Genomic DNA, 20,172 nt, shown 5'->3' with positions numbered 1-20,172 from the left:
AGAAGCTAAAGCAAATCTCCAACTTGAAAATTTTTTTGGCGTGTCATTGTGCGACATTTATTCCGCATTTACCACCTCATCAAGCGATCGTTTCTTTCAACCAAGATGTCGAATCCTCCAACCTGCTCGTTCAGAATATATACAGAAATTTATTCGAATCGCAACAAACGAAAGAGGAATCTCCCTTCTCTTGGAATCGGATGGATCGAGCTTTGAGACGGCCCATTCAAACAGACCGGCGATATACGGATCCGCGCACGAGTTTTCGGTGGAAGAATATTTTTCTCACGAAACGATATTTTACGTTTGGAGTGAGAACGACGGCTGAAGACGAAGTTCATATTGTTCAAACCACAGCCGCTCCTCTCGCCTATTACGAATCATCGTCCCCCAATCTGAAGGAAAGAAGTTTTAAAGTCAGCGACAGGATGAAATATAAGAAATATATTCTAAGACCTTTTCAAAACTATGTCGTTCCCCCGAAAACGCAATATCTCATCGTCACAACCCAGAAGAGTCTCTTTCTCGTCGATCGGTGCTCGTACTCGCTTTGGAAACAATTGAAAGAGGAGATTTCTTTCCAATCGCCGATGATGTTTCAAGAAAAAGAAGAAACGCCACCGCCACCTTTACCTATCCCTTCCTTAGATGATAAGAGGAGCTGGACCAAACCGTCATGGCCCGAAACAAAATCGACCCGGCAACGGAATGAAATTGAAGTCATCACAATTGAAGATGAGGAGGAAGAAAAAAAATTACCTCTTAAAAAACGGTCGACTTACCGGTACCTACCTGGCGTGCAAGATCCGCTTCAGAATCCAGAAGCTTCTTCTTCTTCTTCTTCCCCGACTTGTTCAAACAGGCAACCTCTTTTGGACTCCTCACAGACAGAACCTCTTCCAGTATCCTCTTCTTCTTCTTCTCTAACCTGTCCCGACATCGTAGAGGTAGAATGTCAGACGGGTCCACAAGCTTCGAAAAGTCCCGACATCGTAGAGGTGGAATGTCAGCCGGGTCCACAAGTTCCAACAGGTCCAGAAATCATGGAGGCAGAATCACAGCCGGGTAAACAAGTTCCAACGGGTCCAGAAATCGTAGAGGTAGAATTTCAGCCGGGTAAACAAGTTCCAACGGGTCCAGAAATCATGGAGGTAGAATCGCAGCCGGGTCCAGACATCCTAGATCCCTCCACTCATCCCAAAGAGACTCCAAGTGTTTCAAGACAGCCTTGTGAGGATCCAGCCCTTCACGTATGGAATGATTATATGGACTTACAAAATTTGGTGCAACAGGAAGGAGAAGAAAATAATCATACGGATGGGTGGGTCAAAGACTGTTTAGATCATTTAACCTCGAATGAAATTGAACTGTTATGGAATTGCATTTCTGAAATCACATCGGAAATGGGATAAAAACCAAAACAAAAAAAATTTTAATAACAAATTGGAGGAGGGTCATGATGTCAATTAAAAAAAATATTATATAGAGTCCAATCTTGGTGGTTCACTTCAGTTTTCCAGCATGAGGTGATCCACGTTTCCCGAAATATGGATCCCATTCCAAGAGAGATTGTGTAGAGCCTTCACTTCACTTCTTTTTTTTATATACCAAGAGGAGAGGGTCCCCAAAGGGCTACCCATGTCCAAAGAGAGAAAGTGTAGAGCGTTCATTTCAGTTTTTTTTCAAGTTTAGGGGAGGGAGGTCTTAAAATGACACCCCCCATTTTCAAAGAGAGATGGTGTAGAGCGTTCATTTCTGTTTTTTCCAAAGTTAGGGAGTTTTCAAATGACTACCCATTTCAGAGAAAGAGAGAAAGAAAGAGAGAGAAAGCGTAGAGCGTCCATTTCAGTTTTCCAACATTAGAAGGTCCCAAAATACCGTCTGAATTCAAAGAAAGATCGTGTAGAGCGTTCATTTCCAGTTCTCCAAGATCAGAAGAAGAGGGTCTGCTTTTCCCAAAATGGCTTTCCGCATTCAGAGACAGCGAAGTGCAGACTTCAGTTTTTTCCCTCCCCAAGAATAGAGGGTCCCAAAATGGCTTTCCATTTCAAAGAGAGAGGGAGAGGCGTTCATTTCCATTCTCCAAGATAGGGTCGTCTGCTTTTTCCCAAAATGGCTTCCCAATTCAAAGAGAGAGAGAGAGAGAAAGGGTGTGTAGAGCGGTCATGTTCATTCTCCAAGATAGGGTTGTCAGCTTTTTCTCAAAATGGCATCTCCCCATTCAAAAAGAGATCGTAACCAATTTTTTCCAGTTTTTTCCAAGATGGGGGGGAAGAAAACCTAGGATGGAATAACACGACACACAGAGAGAAAGAGGGAAAAAAAAGCGCCATCTTGTCATTTTCTGATAGGGTACCGGTGTTCGAATACTTTTGTGACCGAGTGTACTCTGAATAAAGCTATTTTGTCAAAATTAAGGTAACAATCTTATATACATTTATTTAATTGTAATATAGATATAAGTATAAATTAGAAAATTATTTAAAAAATATCTATTAAGAGAATTATAACAATGTAAAATTTACAATTAGACAAAAAATCAAACGTAGGTTAGCAGAAATGTTGCCATATATGTCAATGCAAAGTTGTTTTTTGAGTAAATTTAAATAGATGCTATTATAGTTATCTTAGAAGCAGTATAAAAATTCTCTCAGTTAGCATGCAATTAAAGAAATAATTAGAAATAAACGTGCATTAAATAAAAAAGTATGCAAATAAAAATAAAAATAAACCACGGAACTTTATGTTAAAAGAGTAGCACATTTTATCTATTATTTTAAAATTGAGTAAGCATTATTAAATTTTTTAATGGTTCAGTCTAAAATGCATAAAGCAATAACATTGTCTCTTCCAAATTATAGCTATCTTTCACACACAGCTCATTTTAAACGCTGGTTCAAAAACGCTAATTTCCAAGCTGTGGATTATATTGGCGCGCTCAGTGTCATCATGGGTACGTCATCACTTCTCACTTTCTGCTTCAGGGGGAAAAGCTCTATGAGCTAGCCCTTCTCTTCTAAGTCCTGGATTGCTATAGCTTAAGCATAGGCTTCTCCTTCGTCATTTGCACTCCTGTAGCTAAAGAAAAATTGTCTATATTTAAATCTTTGAAATTAAAACCCTGGATATTTATTAATATTACTGTGATTTTTGTTATTAGTCTCTAGTAAGCTTATATATCAGTAAATGAAAACATAGTTTAAGAAACACTGAGAAGTTGAAGGTTATCATTCTAAAGACACCTGAACATAAAGAAAGGCATTTTGAGTGAGGTACTTATTACACCCATCAAAATAAAACAAATTCCTGTGTTTGATCTTTTGTACAATTTGTAGTTACGCGATAGTCGGATGTGTGGGATAACAAAACATTTCCGTATCAAATAGATGAATATGGATTCGTTTTTTAGATGATAGTAAACTATATTTTGAGACATTTGTAGTGCTGCGGAATTCGTTCTTTATTTTCCAAGAAAGTTTTACGCGCTGAAAGGATTATTTTTGCAAATGTAGTCAAATGAGAAATTTAGGTTAATTTTCGATATAAATAAGAACATCCTGTTAGTGAAATAAAATTCTGTCTTGGAATGTGACCAGTTTTTATTGACGTGTTGAAAGACTGACCTTTTCTGTTTGAGATATTTTTGTTAGAGATTGTGGTACAGTCCAAAAGAAATATAGTTCAGCCCTAAAATGCATTTAAACTTTAGTATGAGTTTAGTTACTGAACTGACTATGTTTTGTGTCCTAATTGTTGTCTCTACTATATTTTCCTATCATGATTAATTCTCGTCTCCATCCTGTCTCACGAAAGTATGTGTGAACAAAATCCACGCAGAAAGCGTGAGCATCAGAGAAAGCTAAAAATACTGACAATGTGTGGCATCAGCTGTTGCACCACGGCGCAAATGCAAGTTATCGAAACTGCTAGTAGAAGTGATTAGATTGTCACCGAAGATTGTTATGCGATTTTTAGTTATGTTTTCATCTCTTTCATCACGGAAACCTTTTTTCGATACAGTTTTAGAGTATGGTCTTAATTTAAACAATATGTTTCATAATGAATAGTGTACTTCTTGAGAAATTTGGCATAGACAATAAACGACGTCGTCATGCGTCTTTAAAAAATTTAAGACGTTTTCCATCAAGTAAACGAAAATCTCGGAAAAGTTACATTGAGAAGAAGCCTTTGATTTCTGCTGAAACCGATAGTTGCTCAGATGAAGAAATTACACTTCATGATATTAGACATATTAAACGGCATCGCAGTTCTGAAAGTGAAACTTCTATGTCAAATTTAAGGAAAATAAAGAAAGGTGACAATTTAAATGCCAACGGTGCGGTATCAGGAAGTAAGGATGTTGTTGACCCGTTCCAACACTGTGATTTGTTAAATCTAAAGATTGAAGAAGGAGATACATTACAAAGCATATCTGTCAAGTACCAATGTGCAGTTAGTAAACAAAATTTATTTAATAATTTTTTATGGTTTGAATAATATTTAACAAGATTTGCTTTTTAAAAGAATGCTTTAATCGTTAATTTAAATAAATTTTAATTGTTAATTTAATTTAAATAAATTAACGATTTAAATTTAATTTAAATGCTGCATTTTTCTTCAGATTTTGTTGAACAAAAATTGCTGTGTAGGCTAACTTTTGGTGATAGTCTTTTCATGAATATTTTTAATTATTGTGATATATAATTAGCAAATTCAGAATTGTGTCATTCACTTTATTCACTATATTCGACTTTTAATGGTAATAGTAATTGTTGTGATACTGGTTGGGATTTAAACAATCTAAATTAATTAAGAAATAAGTAAAATTTGGCATATAGTGAGAATTGTTAGTTTAATCCTAGTATACGTTACACACGTACCCAGAGCAGTACTAGGATTACTAGGATTTTACCGCAATTTTTTTCGGTAATATATGTTTAATTTCAGTAAATGGAAAATCATTATTTATTTAATTTTTACATAATTTGTGTCAACAGAAATACATTTCAGTAAATGAAGTATGGGGGGGGATGTTTTTAATTCAAAAAGTTAATAGAACTAGATTTGACAAAACTTCCAAATATCTCTGGATTTTGATTTTTAGATGAGGAATCTGTGATATGCTGATACAAGAAAGAATTTTGTTTATATGTGAAAGTAGTTGAAAGTGTCATAGGGTGTTGACTAAAAGTGTGATAACTTTTTTTTTGAATTAGTTTCAGAATTTAAAAATGAATTTAAGCAAACTGCAAATCTGTCAGCCATTCTGTTAAGGAAAGTAATCAAACAGAAATAAAAAAATAAATTTTTTTTTTTATATTCATATAGTGTTCTGTTAAATATGTTTTGGTTTTATTTGATTTTGAGATTTTCCAGAATTATAACTATCGTCTCCTTTTCTTTTTAATGACGTAGAAGTCATACTTAGGGTCTAAAGTTTATGAATACAATGGGAAAGTATGAATGCAGTACTATGGTTGAGCATATCTATATAGGTGGAATTAATGTGATTTATAAGAAGAGTGGGGATATTGCAGAATAATTGTAGTCATTCTGTGAATTGAAAAGGGGAGAAGACAGTATGATTCCTGTAATATTTCTGAAAGGGATACTTATGCTGAAAATAAGGTTTTATTTAAAGTGGCAACTTATTTATATACAAAGATCTAGATTGGTTATTTGAAGGAAAGCTTGCAGAGCAAATACACAGATAAGTTCTGAATTGTTATGTTATGCAGGTGGAATCAGATTTATTTCTCCTTGTGAACGTAATTGTTTTCACTGGTCACGGTGTATGAAGCATTGTTATCGAAAGGAGATTTTTAAGTTCTATATGATTGACTATTGAAATATGTTTATTTTAGTTTTGTCTGTTTTTCCTATGCCATTTGACAAGAATGACATAAGCACCCAGGGTTTAATTTCTAAAATTAGGAGCGCTAGAGCCCTCAGAGGAAGGTCGTCAGGAAAGAGTAACAAAAATAAAGAAATAAAATAATGATTAAATTAATCAAATAATGAAAATTTAAATATAAATGACAGTTTGAATAAGTTATTAAAGTAATGACAAATAGTGCAATAAAATAAGATACTTTTCTGTTATCTGTCTGCCATGCAGTTTGAGGGATTTTTTTTTATGGTAAACAATTTTAATTATTAGAATAGGATTAGGGTAGACTGAAGGGTACCCCTTGTATTGTCGCGAAGTTGTTGTTTCATTTATAGCCAGTTTGTTGTTTTGTTTATCGCGAAGTTGTTTTATTTATGGTAACCTGAATAGTTGAATGTTCTGGGAACCCTACTATGACATAATCGGTTGTCATGATTGAGGTAATTTTTGAAATATGGGATATTTTGTTAGGACTTGCAGTGTGTAGGTTAAGAAAAACACTGCTCAAAAAAAAAAAAAAAAAAAAAAGGTTGGGGGGGGGGGACAGTTCTATATCTCCCGTTCAACTGGGCTGATTCACGAAATTCAAATTGCATCCTTCATGTCTCGAAAGCGTGACTTAGGATATGTTGTATTAGATTTATGTATAGCGCTATTCTAACATAGGTATTTTTACACAAAATCGGATTTTTCTGAAATAACATACCAATTTTTTTACATATTTTGATTCTACGATTCAAATTATGCCTAAACACTAAATTTTGTAATATTTGGTGCGAAATTTACGGAGAAATTCAACAATTTATGTTGGCACTTTTTATTCAGTTTGCGGCAAAGTTAGTTCACTTGGTGAACTTCTTAATATGTGGCAACCTATTTTCATTTCCATTTTTACATAGTGCGTGAGAGAAAAAAAAAAGACTCTGTCGTTCCTTCTTTCAAATAATGTTGTTTATCTTATATTTTTAATTATAATTTTTATTAATTTTAATCATTTTTTTTCTTTTTCAAATTTGTTTTAATTGTTTATGTTGCATAGTTTTTTTCAAATAACTGTTTTAAAAATTTCTATTTACTCATTCGAATTGCGTAATGTAAATCAAAGGTGCATCGTTTATTTTTTTTCAAATAGTTTTCTTTATAGTATATTTTAACCCTCCAAGTGGCCGAGCCGTATATATACGTTCAACCAAAATTGTGCTCTAAGCGGCCAGCAAGCATATATACATCCAACCAAAATCCTCTTCTAAGCGCCCAGCAAGCATATATACGTCCAACCAAAATATTGCTCTAAGCGGCCAGCAAGCAAGTATACGCTCACGTTAGGATTTCTTTCCCCCAGCAATTTCGACGGGAGTGATTGCACTAATAGGCTCCCTTCTGGGAAGGGTTTCGCTTTTCTGAAATTTAGCTTGTTATTTTGGGGTTGCTGCACATAACTGTTGAGTCGCCAAACATCTATGTTTTGTTCGAATTTTTAATACTGCTATCGAATTAGCCAAGACAGAAGAAATACTTTCAACACGTACTGAAAGTAAAAATGGAATTTATTTCTTCATCTAATATCTGAAATGGAGAATAAAAATAATTGAATAATAACCGCTCTTCAACTAAAATCTGGTTTGACAGTTTGAAGCTAATATATAAATCCAGAGTATTTAATGAAAGTTCCTATTGGTTGATCTTTAGATTATGGTAACTTGGCGATTTTTTGGCGAAAATTTGGCAACCAACTCTCCTACAGCAACCCTCTATTTTTTTTTCCCTGCCGCCATTTTGTCTTCACGAAGTAAAGACATGTTTCTTTTCTTTTTATCTACTGAACACTTCTTCCAACAATCTAGTAGCCGAATTACACTTATGCTAGAAATTTTATCAAACAAAACTGCTTAATCATGACAAATATTCACTGCAAAATTGGGAAAAAGTGCACAATACCATACTCCTTACGCGTTTTTCAAAATAACACATACACATAAACCGTGTACACGGCGACTTATTTTTACTTAAAAAAAATCCCAGAATTGCACAAAAATGGCATTGCGCACACTCTTCACTATATCCATGTACACTGCTTTTTTCTCATAAATTAGAAAAATTTCACGAAAATACATGACAATTTTCTCAATCTTTAAACCCGGTAAAAAGAACCGATAAAGTATGAAATTACCTGATCGCGAAAAAGTATTTACCATTTACAAATATGAACATTTCCACATACAAAATAAATAAAATATCCAAAAACTTTTACCTCTAAATCATCTATACATTATACACGTCACCAACGAATTCATACCGCAAGCATTACAAATACTTAGTATCAAATATTTAAATTATTTCCATGCACGTTTATTTCAACTTAAACGTATACCAAATTCCTACAAACATAAAATTCGCAAAATAACTATCATTTAATTAAAATATCACTAAACCATGTACACATCGACTTATTTTTACTTAAAAAAAATCCCAGAATTGCACAAAATGGCATTGCGCACACTCTTCACTATATCCATGTACGCTGCTTTTTTCTCATAAATTACAAAAATTTCACAAAAATACATGACAATTTTCTCAATCTTTAAACCCGGTAAAAAGAACATATGTGAAATTACCTGATCGTGAAAAAGTATTTACCCTTTACAAATATGAACATTTCCACATATAAAATAAATAAAATATCTAAAAACTTTTACCTCTATATCATCTATTACATTATACACGTCACCAACGAATTCATACCGCAAGCATTACAAATACTTAGTATCAAATATTTAAATTATTTCCATGCACGTTTATTTCAACTTAAACGTATACCAAATTCCTACAAACATAAAATTCACAAAATAACTATCATTTCATTACAATATAATTAAATTCAAAAACACTACTTAAAATATAAATGAGCACATACATCAAATTAATAAAAATTACCTTACAATCCTAATTACTTTAAAATAAATCATTGCTAATAACAATTTTCCCAATAATACCAAATTCCTTTCCACCTTACATTTAGAACAATGCATAAAAATAATATCCTCAAATAATTAAAAATACTAACTTACCTAATCTTCTTCAGAATCTTGATTACGTGGCGGATACACTTTTCTAATTCATTCAATAAAATTATTGAAAGATTTTTTCTGCGAATTTTTCCTCCATACTTCCTCCGCTAAATAAAAAGCAAACTTCTCTTTATCACAATGCCTAAATACCCATTTCGAATTCACTTTAGTTAGGGCCATGGGATCCAAAAATTAAACAACACTGTTTCACACAACACAGAATAAAGCTAAATACAAAATTTCCACATTTTTTCCCGATTTCCCCCCCCGTTTCCGATTAAAGAACCATAATTCGTCCATTAATATCACATGACATATCCCATGATCTCTCATTTCCCTCACACAAAATAATGCGTAATCGGAACTGAGTACTGCTCACATTATTACCAAAGTCCCAGGTAGTAACCTTTATCGCCTCCAAAATGTCGCCAAACTACCAGTTACCATATTGTAAAGATCAACCTTCCTATTTTTTAATTAGAATCGAATATCCGCAACACAATAAGTTGAACAGAATCATTAAAATAAATTTTTAAAATGTTAATGTTTTAACATACCTTAAAATTTAATGAAGATTTGTTTTAATAGAAGCATATCGGTATAGTATTGAAAATTTAAATATACAAGAGATGTTTTAATCACAGACTTTTGACAGCATAAGACTGATATTAACGTTATAAACATAGAAACATCTTTATTTTCGAAAATACTAGAATCATAAACATGTTACAAGAATTTTAAATAATCGTAAGCTTTAAACTGATACTCGTTGAAACCAGGACTGACGTCACAGCAGGAGTGGTAGAATAAAAAGGCGGAAAAATTTTTAGAATTTAGAAAAACACTGAGCAGCAAAATTTAGGGATGGCGAAAATTTTGGACTTTAGGTAATACACAAGGCAGAGGCATTTAGAAGCTGAAAATGTTTTTTAATTTAGTAATGCACCGGAAAGCAAAATTTAAAACCTTCAAGAGTTACGCCGATCAACAAAATGCCTAGCGCCGGCCATGGTTGCAACGCCTCGACGTATGCTATCATATGTTAGAGGTTCTGAACTTTATTGAGTAAGCACAGTAATGAGCAGAGGGATTTTTATTAAATATAGAAGTAAACGAGTAATAAAATAAATATTATCATTCTTTTCTATACAACTTTTCCTTAACTTCGTTTATTATTAAAATTATTGTTATTATTATACCAATACCAGCTACTTATGGATCTTTCACTACATATTTTAAAGGCGATAACTGAATTCATCTCCCGCAGTAATCTATAGTATAATAAACATATATTTAAATAGCTTATTGTTTTGTATATGTTTGGGAAAATGGACTAATTTTCATAACAGCAATCTTACAAATAATAAGCAATTTAAATCCAAATAAAAATATTTTATTATTCCAAAGGGCGTTAGCCCAGAAGGGCTATTAATTTCGTTTTGGCATTTTGCGTCGATTCACTTTCTGCGTTGATTCACTTTTCAAACTGTTGCCATCAAATATTACAGCCCTGTATTATATTTAAAGAAATTAAATAATGAAGAATCTTCATAAATGTATGTATGTTTCTCGCATTGTGATAAAACAATGGTACTTAGAGACATCAGATTTTGAATAACGTAATCTTCCACCAAATATGGTCATCTGGAAGCCCTAATTTGGAATTTGTTTTATTATCGATTTCATATTTTGGAACACTGTAAGGAATTGTTGATAAACAAACTCAACGATTTCAAAGTGAGCAATGACAATATTGTACTGGGGGGGGGGATTATTATTCTAATGATACGCTCATTTTAAAATTATTTTTCGATATTGCTGTTGAATTGAATTCTATGGTTTAAGTGCGAAGAAAATGATATTTAATAAATGAAAGTAACACACAAAACCTTAAAATTAAACCGTAAAATCTGAAAACGTTTTCAGATTTTATTTATTTTTTCTTCTCATTAAAACCGCAGTTGTGACGTGAATACCAGCAATTTTCCCTACAAAGTCTCTCTATAAAGATGTCTACCTCAAGGTAAATAGCTTTTCCGTGCATTTCCATTTAATTTTATCAAATCTGTCTACAAACACAGACATCTAGTGATTATCTAAACAGTATGAAAACGTAGTCGTTTAATACGTATGCGTAAAAAAATGTTATACATATTTTATTATAGTGTATTGTAAAATGTGTTGCTTAAACACTGTCATAAAGCAGTGAATGAGAAGAAGAAAAAAAAAGAGCTTCTCATTTTTCGTACAGCTGTTAACAGGATCATTATTTTGTTTTCAAACAGAGAGCGAAATTTTCAGAGGATGAAATATGTCGAAAGAAATTAATGGTGTTACCGCAATTTCGGTTTGGGAATTTTAAATTGAATGATTTTTAAATGATTTTTAATGCCCAATTTAGAAGACAGACCTGATATTTGATCAATATGCTTTCAGTTTTATCTTCTTCTCGGTATTAATAGATTGAATTAAACTTTTCCTTGAAAGCATCAATTTCATTTGTAAATGTTTTACAATACTAAATTAAAATTTAAATTAAAATTCTCAGCCTTAGTAAAAGGGCCAACCACTGGCAGAGTGAATAAGAGTACTGTAATTGTGTTAAGCCGGCGTTAAAATCCCAGAGAATGAGGTGGCTACTTAGTCGTTTTGTATTTTTTTTTTTTCCATGAGCAATGCGAACATGAGCTAGTTGCCCTTGAAAAATCCTCCTCGTATGTGTCCTTTGCCTTAGGGTAATAGCCCTCGTATGCTATATCAGGTGCGCTGCAAACTCGGGAAAGTTTATATTCTTTCATTATAGTTAATTAAAAAAGCAATCAAACCCAATAATACTGTTTATGGATGTTTCAGAAGTTATTCAAGACTTAAAAAAACATACTACTAGTGCCTTTTGTAAGCGTTACTAGAACAGAATTTTTGATAGGATTAAATTAGATCAAGAAAATTGCAATCTATTGGCTATGCATTAAAGAGAAACAATTAATTCCAAATTATCATTCATTTCAACATGTTATGGACAAATCTTTAGTTAAAAAATATGTATTTATAACAAAAACAAGATCAAAAGAGGAAAATATTTCAATTTGATTGTGAAGAAGTAGAAAAATGCAGTAAATTTTTCGTATGCTTTAAGAATTCTTCAATTTCATAGTATCGACCTAGCGGTAATGTTGCTGAACTGGTAGTTTGACCTAGGTTGAAATCCTAGTGAACGGGTGGACTGCATGGGAGTTTTAATGGTTTCCTTTTCTGTAGCGTGAATACGAGATATTTTGCTTTCAGAAGTCTTCACGAAAGCATCCTTGTTCATAGGCAGATAGTTTTAGTCTCTTAAGAAGAATCGTAGGTTACCTCACTTGCGTAAACAAACGGAAGTGAGTTCTTGCTCTATATTGGCTCTTATAGACTTTTGCATTGATTTAAGTTTAATGTAAATTTGAACGTGACTGTAAAATTAATTTTTTTATGTCACAAATATTATTAAATTTTTATAGCATAATCATTGGTACTCAAGTGAGCTAACCTGTTCTTCTACGGACTTTGAGTCATTATGGCTTTTGATGGTGCAGCCGTGAAAAATGTACATTGCCCTTTGCCGGGATTCGAACCCTGGAGCTCTCGAATACGCGTCGAGTATGCATCTAATTACATCGCGATGGATTACGTAAAGGAGGGGGAAAATACCTTATTAATTAAACTAACTATCATAGTGTCCAAACTCTGCTATTCTATTCTAAGCAAGGCATGAAGAAAGTTGCTCTGCAGAAACTCTTATTCTCGAAGTAAAGGAAAACAAACTACTGAAATATTATGTCTTTTGATTGCAATCAATTTTGAGTTTTCCTCGTTTGAAAATATAGTTATTTTAAAGAATTTTTTTTTTCCTTTTATGAAAATAAACGATCTACTGTTTACTGAGATCAATGTACTAGGAAAAAGAAACATAATTTATCATATCATATATACATGAAAAAAATGAACAAATTAGAACTCACTTCAGTTATCTGCAATCAATGCGTATATTCTCTAGGAATACATCAAAGATGAATGCGTTGATTATATAATGGAATTCACGGATTTATATAAGATTAAAAGCACTTCTTTCATTAGGGACTTGAAAACGATATCTAACAATGCAGGTGTGGAATTACAATTCAAAAGCGCATAGCATAAGCGATTTTGTAGAAGAATAACAAATATCATAAGCTTGAATTATTTTGTCGGTTATGGAACTTAGAATTTCAAAATTGTGAACATTACTGATAAAACAGTAATAATAATAATAATAAAATATTTAAATAATAAATTATAAAATATATATATTATTAATAATTATTTAATAATATATATTATTAAATACTTATAAATAATTATTTATTTGTTTATAAATATTATTATTATTATTATTATTATTTTTTAATCCCTTACAATGTTGTCATTTCTCGCTTTGAAATTATTGAGTTTGTTAATCAAAAATTCTTTAATGTCTGACAAAATATGAAATAAATAGTAAACCAAACTCCAAATTAGGGCTTCCAGAAAAGTGAATCAACACAGAAAGTGAATGGACGCAAAATGCCAAAACGAAATTAATATCCTTTCTGGGCTAATGCCCTTTGGGCTAAAATGAAACTACACAAAATGATTTTTTTTATTTATCCAAGTTATTTACATTTGCAGAATAAAAGAAAAATCTGAAAAGTTTCAGATTTTAAATTACGTCCAAAGGGACTTTTTTTAACATTTTGTGTGTTACCTTTATTTATTAAATATCACGTTCTTTGCACTTAAACAATAAAATTCAGTTCAAGAGCAAAGTTGTTTTAAATTGAGCATATCTTTAGAATTTCCGATACACAGTTCCGCGTGATGGAGATAAAAAGGTTTTTTCTGTACAACATTGCTTAACAACATTGTACAACGCTCGCCTTTAAATCGTTTAGTTTGCTACTCAAAAATTCGTTAAAGTTTTCCAAAATATCAAATCGATCACGAAACAAATTCCAAATTTCAAATTTGGGCTTCCGCATACCCATATACGCAGTAGGATTACGTCGTTCAAAATTCGATGGCTGTATGTACCAATGTTTTATCACAATGCGAGAAATATACATACATTTATGCAGATTTTTCATCATTTAATTTTTTCAAATATAATGCAGGATTCTAACATTGGGTGGCAACAGTTTGAAAATTGAAACGGGCATTTATAGTGAACCAGCGCAAAATCGCAAAACGAAAACAATAGCCTCCAAGGACAAAGCCCCTTTTGAACTAAAAAGAATATTAGTGAAAAGACTTAGACATTATTCTTTAAATTGTTAAGCATTATTCGTTAGATTAACCTTTGAGAGAATTTAGGGAATAACGTAAGAGTTTCACTTATCATACAGTGTTAAAAAATCTTTACTGTCTTTTTTTTGTTTGTTTTGTTTTTAGTTTTTTGTTTTGTTTCTAAAAATTGTTGCAACAAACTGTAGTTTTATTCTTGAAACGTAATTCTAACTTGAAACAGGAATGAAAGCTTGAAAAAAATCTTCAAATGAAATGACAGATACTTTCTCACGATTCCGAAAATCAAAGATATATATCGTCTGCATCTTTCCTTTTGGATACAGGGCCAAGTCAAAATTGCTTGAATGCTGCGGGGGCAGGGGGGGGGACAGAAGAAAAGGCAGGGACAACCCAACGACTTCCTCGTTGGGACAACCATTCTGTCTGTTTCATTGTGACTGAGGGTAATAAAATTTCCCGCGCTGCTGGAGAAGTTGTCCCTTCATCTAAATTAGGTTGCAATAATTGTAACGTTTTGGTCCCCCTTTTTTTTCCTTTTGAAGGATTTTCTAAGCTTTCACATTAAAGAAAAATTCTGATATTTTGTATTTCCTATCTGTTGTCTAAAAGTGTGTAATACAGAAGATGTAAATCTTTAGTTCAATTTCAATCAAATTTAATCATATTAAAATTATTATTTTCTTAAATCACTGAATAATAATTTACGATAAAATGTCAATCATTCGTATAATGGCATAGTTTAAAATTTTTACGTCGTTCGTTTTAGAGTTTCGGATGACCTCTTGTTGTTCATCCATTAAAAGTATTATCCACTGAACGATGAGTGCGCATTCAAAACAGAAAAATTTTAAAAAGTGGATGAATAAAGATTTTAATTAATTTTGGAAATAGTCTACACTAAAAATGGATAAAAAATTATTTGAGCTATCTTATTCCAAAAGCGTTAAATTTCTAAAAGCATTTCAAAACATTTTTGATTGTTGCTATGATAAAATAATATGAAATACCAAAAGCAGATTTTGGTTTTTGAAATAAATTTCTATCATGAAACTAAATTTATAATATTCTGTTGCATTCTGATGACCATACTTTAGATACTCCTTCCAATTTTTAAATTAAATGTTGAATAAAATTGCAGATATAAATTTATGCACAATGAGATTGAAATTTACGTGTGGTGGAAATAATCATACAATACTTGCCACCAAGAATAATTCTATGTAACAGAACAGTACTTCAGGTTCTGCATATAAAACTGTACAATGTTATTTATATTATAAAATGTTCAGGAAACATCAAGAATTTCACTTTATTTGTAATCATTCTCATTCAGCGTTGCAAGTAAATTCATGGTAATCATGAACTCCATGTGTGCAATTTTCGCTCAATCAATCGAGCATTTTCAATTATTAAATATCCATTCATTATATATATCATTTCCATAGTAAAGTTCTCGTTTCTTCTTTACTTACTCAAAAAGAAAGCTAGAAAAGTACATCGTTCGAGAGTCCTCCCTTTTTGAGGTATATTTATCGAATTCCATTAAATTATTTGTCTAATGTGTAGTTAAGAGCTGAAGGTTAAGAATTATGCAGTTAAGAACTTTTTTGACTGAGTCAAATTTTGAAATAAATTTCTGATTTGCTTTGCCAATTTCAGTTGCTTCTGCAGAGTCGTTTCTGCAACGCTAGTACAATATTTCACCGAATACGAGTTTTCCCATTTGGTATTTTTATTCTGACAGAAAATTCAGTGTGGGTCCATAAGGTTCAAATTTTTCTTTGTGTTTCTAACCACATTATTAGATTTAAAAAGACATGGAGGTGCTTCAAATTACAAAACGAACAAAAGTGTAGGAAATTAAAAGATGCAAAATGAAACGTATTAAAAAATCTTTTTAATTACTCAGTTTTCAGAACATCATTGGACGCCTCGGTTTAAAATGTAACTAGTGGGTTATCAGGTCAGGGTATCTGGATATGACAAAGCACACGACGGCTGTCCTAAGGGAAGGTATATTTTCGAGGACGACTTGCTCAGCGAAACTAGGTCGTATTCACATTACACAAGCAGAAAGCCACAAAATGGTCTATATAATAACAACCCGCTCTTCTGCGCAATAACCTAGATCGAACTACCAGTATACAACTGTTTACTTCTCGACCACAAAGGGAGCCCCTACTCCACAGATCACCTGATTAAACAAAAATTTTTTTTCATTCTTGATTGTTCGCTTAATTGGATTTGATGCACACAAAGGCTATGTACCTAAGGGAAGGGATGCCTTCATGGAGGACCTTTTAAGAAAAATTAACTCCCATTCATGCTATACAGTGGAAAAATCGCTTTTCTTGTTGAATTGAAATTTTAAGCTATAGCTATCCTAGGTAAGGAAACGAAATTAAATAAAAGAATTTACATAAAGTTCAAAATATATACGTTAAAGTAGTATATGTGTTTTAATTATAAGTGTTTAAAAATAATGAGGACAAGGATCCTTTGAAAAGTGTTGTATGATTTTGACTTTAGTATCATATGATCAGAACTGTTGGGATAATTTAAGAATTATTTTTTTATTTTTCAATGCATTCTGATAAAACTTGCATTTTTTGCAAAAACAAAGATTTTATATATATATACATATGCATGTATGTGTAAATTTCCACACAGAGCATGATTTCAAGTATCATATTTTTGAATTTTCAATATAGCAAATTAATAAGAAGAGAAGCATGCCAATATAATAGTTAAAATTTGTAAAAAATAAACTTTAAATTCGCATATATTTTTAAATAAACATTTATCAATTTCAAGAGCGAACTGGCATAAGTCCTTCTTCTTCAGACGCTAAACAGATTTACTGCAATTTGCCTGCTCAAAATTGCTCTAAAAATCGATAGTGTATTATATTCTTACGTATTTTTTCCATTATCGTTTTAGCTGCAGGCTCCGTAAATTAAAAAATATTCCTGTAACTTTACCCTTCCTCAATGCGTTCAGAGGACGCAGTCCTCTAAATTTTAAATTGGATTCATCCACGTCGTGATTGTTTAAATTAAAAAATATTCCTGTAACTTTACCCTTCCTCAATGCATTCAGAGGACGCAGTCCTCTAAATTTTAAATTGGATTCGTCCACGTCGTGATTGTTTAAATTAAAAAATATTCCTGTAACTTTACCCTTCCTCAATGCATTCAGAGGACGCAGTCCTCTAAATTTTAAATTGGATTCATCCACGTCGTGATTGTTTTCATCTTATTGACAAAAACAAATCCCTGCAAACTACCTGTGAAGGTAACGCTGAACCTTTCCCTTCTAACTCTTGAAATTTATGCCTAATACAAGAACTGACGAATAACAGCGAAATAAACCCGAACTGACATTCACTCTAAGATTTATCTAAGTCAGCTACACATTCCTCTTCTCTAATTATTTACGGATGTCTTGGAGCCTAGGAGTAGCAGCGACAACTTTAAAAATGGGAAAGCATCAGCTTTAACACTGTACAGAGAAAAAAAACATTTCTTATTTAATGTCATATAATTTTATCTAACACGATTCAAGACACACTTATTTCAAGGCATTTTAATTTAATTCTGAAACTATATTTCCGTTCAAGAATGTGTTTCTAGAATTTATGACAAAAAAAGACGCTTCTTTAGGGAAATGTTTAAAAACAGTTTTAACTTTGAAAATACAGCATCTTAAAACTGAATTTTAGATTTTTTCAGTGCACTAAATTAGGCAAAATTCTTCTCAGTTCTACGTTTATTCGCACGATAGTTTTAGTCTTAATTTTAAGTTAGAAATACTTAAAGCATTAATAAAAGAAAGCGAAAAAATTATATTTTGGAAGTTTTCTGTGCGTATGTACGAATTTAGAAAAATTTCAAGTAATTTATCGTTTTTCAGTACATGATTTAAAATCATCATTATAAACTTTTAATATGGAAAAGGAATTTTTAATAAATAAAATCATTCAAAAATCTAGATAGTAATATAGTTTATCTGAAAGGAGTTCATTTATGTGCCGGCTTTTCACTTTAGACAATCTTTTATCATTGCACTCTACTTCATGACACAGTTTTCTTTCTGCAAATCTCTTCAGCGACGAGGGGAAGGCTTTGAGGGTCTTAATGTAGCAAGGAATATTTTATTTTTATCTAAAAAAAGTATTTATAATAACGATGAATAGGAAGCTCAGAATTAAAGTTAAGATTTTGGTAGAAAAAAAGAAAAATGCAGAACTTGTAAAAACTGAATGGTATAGGAAAATTCTTAATTTAATATTCTATCATATAAATTCGTTGTGATCAACGTTCAAAGTTACCATGTAAAGAAACATTTTTGAAATTCAAATTCATCTCAAATAAATTTAGTAATAATTCAAGTCAATGTCGTTGGAAAATATTCATGTTAACGTCATTCAGAAACGATTATTGATTAGAATATAAATTGAAGTAATTAAAAGATAAAATATGTAAAATTAGTTGTTTATTAAACTATAGGCTAACGTAATGCATTTTATTTAGAACATAAATTGTGTACGTTTTTATTTGTATAATGCGATGAGTAGAAAATTTTGATGACCGTATCTTTTCTCTGGGCCTAATTATTAGTTCTATTCTTCTTCTTGCTACGTAATACAAATGAGTAATGGTACAAAGTTATGGTGGAATCAAAACGTAATTTTCTATAAATTTTTGCGTGAGGAATGACTACAATTTTTATGCAGATTTTGTGAAATATTTTAGTAAAACACGGAGAAATAAAAGTAAATAATTTTCCAAATAAAAAACTAAAAACGCAAAGCAATATCAATTTCAAACACATTCATAAAGTACCGTCTCTTGGCGCCGTCTGAGACCAGGAAGCCCCGCTCTGCGATTGGCTGAGCGAAGAGGCGCGTACCTTCGCTCGCTCCCGCGCTGCCTTTGTGCACTTTTTAGAGTCTCATAAGCCAGCGCGGGAGCGGGTGAAGGCACGCGTCTCTTCGCTCAGCCAATCGCAGTGCGGGAGCAAGCGGAGGCACGGATAGCTGTGAGCTGTGATATATGTAGTATGGTATATCTGAATGAAATATATCATATTTCATACCACCCCATCAAGATGTCGAAGCAGAAGAGACTGGCATATAAAGTTGTTTTCAAGCTGGAAGTAATAAAATTTGCTAAGGAGCATGGAAACAGAGCAGCGGAGAGACACTTTGGGCCACCTCCAACTGAGAAAATGATAAGAGAGTGGAGGAAACAGGAGGATCAGCTCCAAAAGTTGGATAAAAGCAAGCACACCTTGCGTGGACCAACTGCAAAGTGGCCAGAGTTAGAGGTAGAAGTAAAGGAGTGGATCACACGTCACCGACAAAATGGACTTTCTGTCTCAACAAAAATGATAATCTATGAGGCCAAACGCATTGCTGTGGAGAAATGCATTCAGGATTTCACCGGATCACCATCGTGGTGCTATAGATTTATGAAGAGATTAAAGATAGCTCTTAGTATGTTACATGGTTGACATAAAATTTTTCTTAAACTGCTGTTAACTTTATACAGTTGATATAAAATATTTTACTACAGAATTTGGTTCATAATCTTTTTTTTCTAGATTTGCCTCCTTTAAAAATGGGTGTGTCTTATATGGTGAAAAATACGTTATTTATTAATATAAATTTTCCAGAATTTGATTTTATTTATTTGAATTACGTTTCTTTCGGAAGAATGCTTTGTAAACCCAGACTACGATGCATTTGAAAACTGCATATATTAAAAGAGAAAATACAGTAAAGCACACTTAACATGCCTTTTAATGTTCTGTTCAGAAAAGATATATATAAATAAGAGAGATTTATAACCAACATTTTAACTTAAGATGACTTGCATACACTGCTTTAAAAAGTTTTATCATTGTCCCATTGCT

General features: G+C 32.2%; 1 protein-coding gene across 1 annotated transcript in view; it reads left to right on the top strand.

Moving 5' to 3' along the window:
- The first annotated feature begins 3,889 nt into the window (after nucleotides 1-3,889).
- LOC118195813 (lysM and putative peptidoglycan-binding domain-containing protein 3) overlaps nucleotides 3,890-20,172 on the top strand; it is a 35,106-nt gene continuing 18,823 nt past the window's right edge. Inside the window, exon 1 of the mRNA XM_085821995.1 lies at nucleotides 3,890-4,452. Coding sequence (XP_085678121.1) covers nucleotides 4,060-4,452 — 393 coding nt within the window. The 5' untranslated portion in view covers nucleotides 3,890-4,059. The remainder of the gene's footprint in view (nucleotides 4,453-20,172) is intronic.

The sequence above is a fragment of the Stegodyphus dumicola genome, chromosome 8, assembly GCF_044657685.1.
Source record: "Stegodyphus dumicola isolate Sdum_Otavi_A_Nest chromosome 8, ASM4465768v1".
Classification (NCBI taxonomy): domain Eukaryota; kingdom Metazoa; phylum Arthropoda; class Arachnida; order Araneae; family Eresidae; genus Stegodyphus; species Stegodyphus dumicola.
This window is presented reverse-complemented; position numbering and strand designations above follow the sequence as displayed.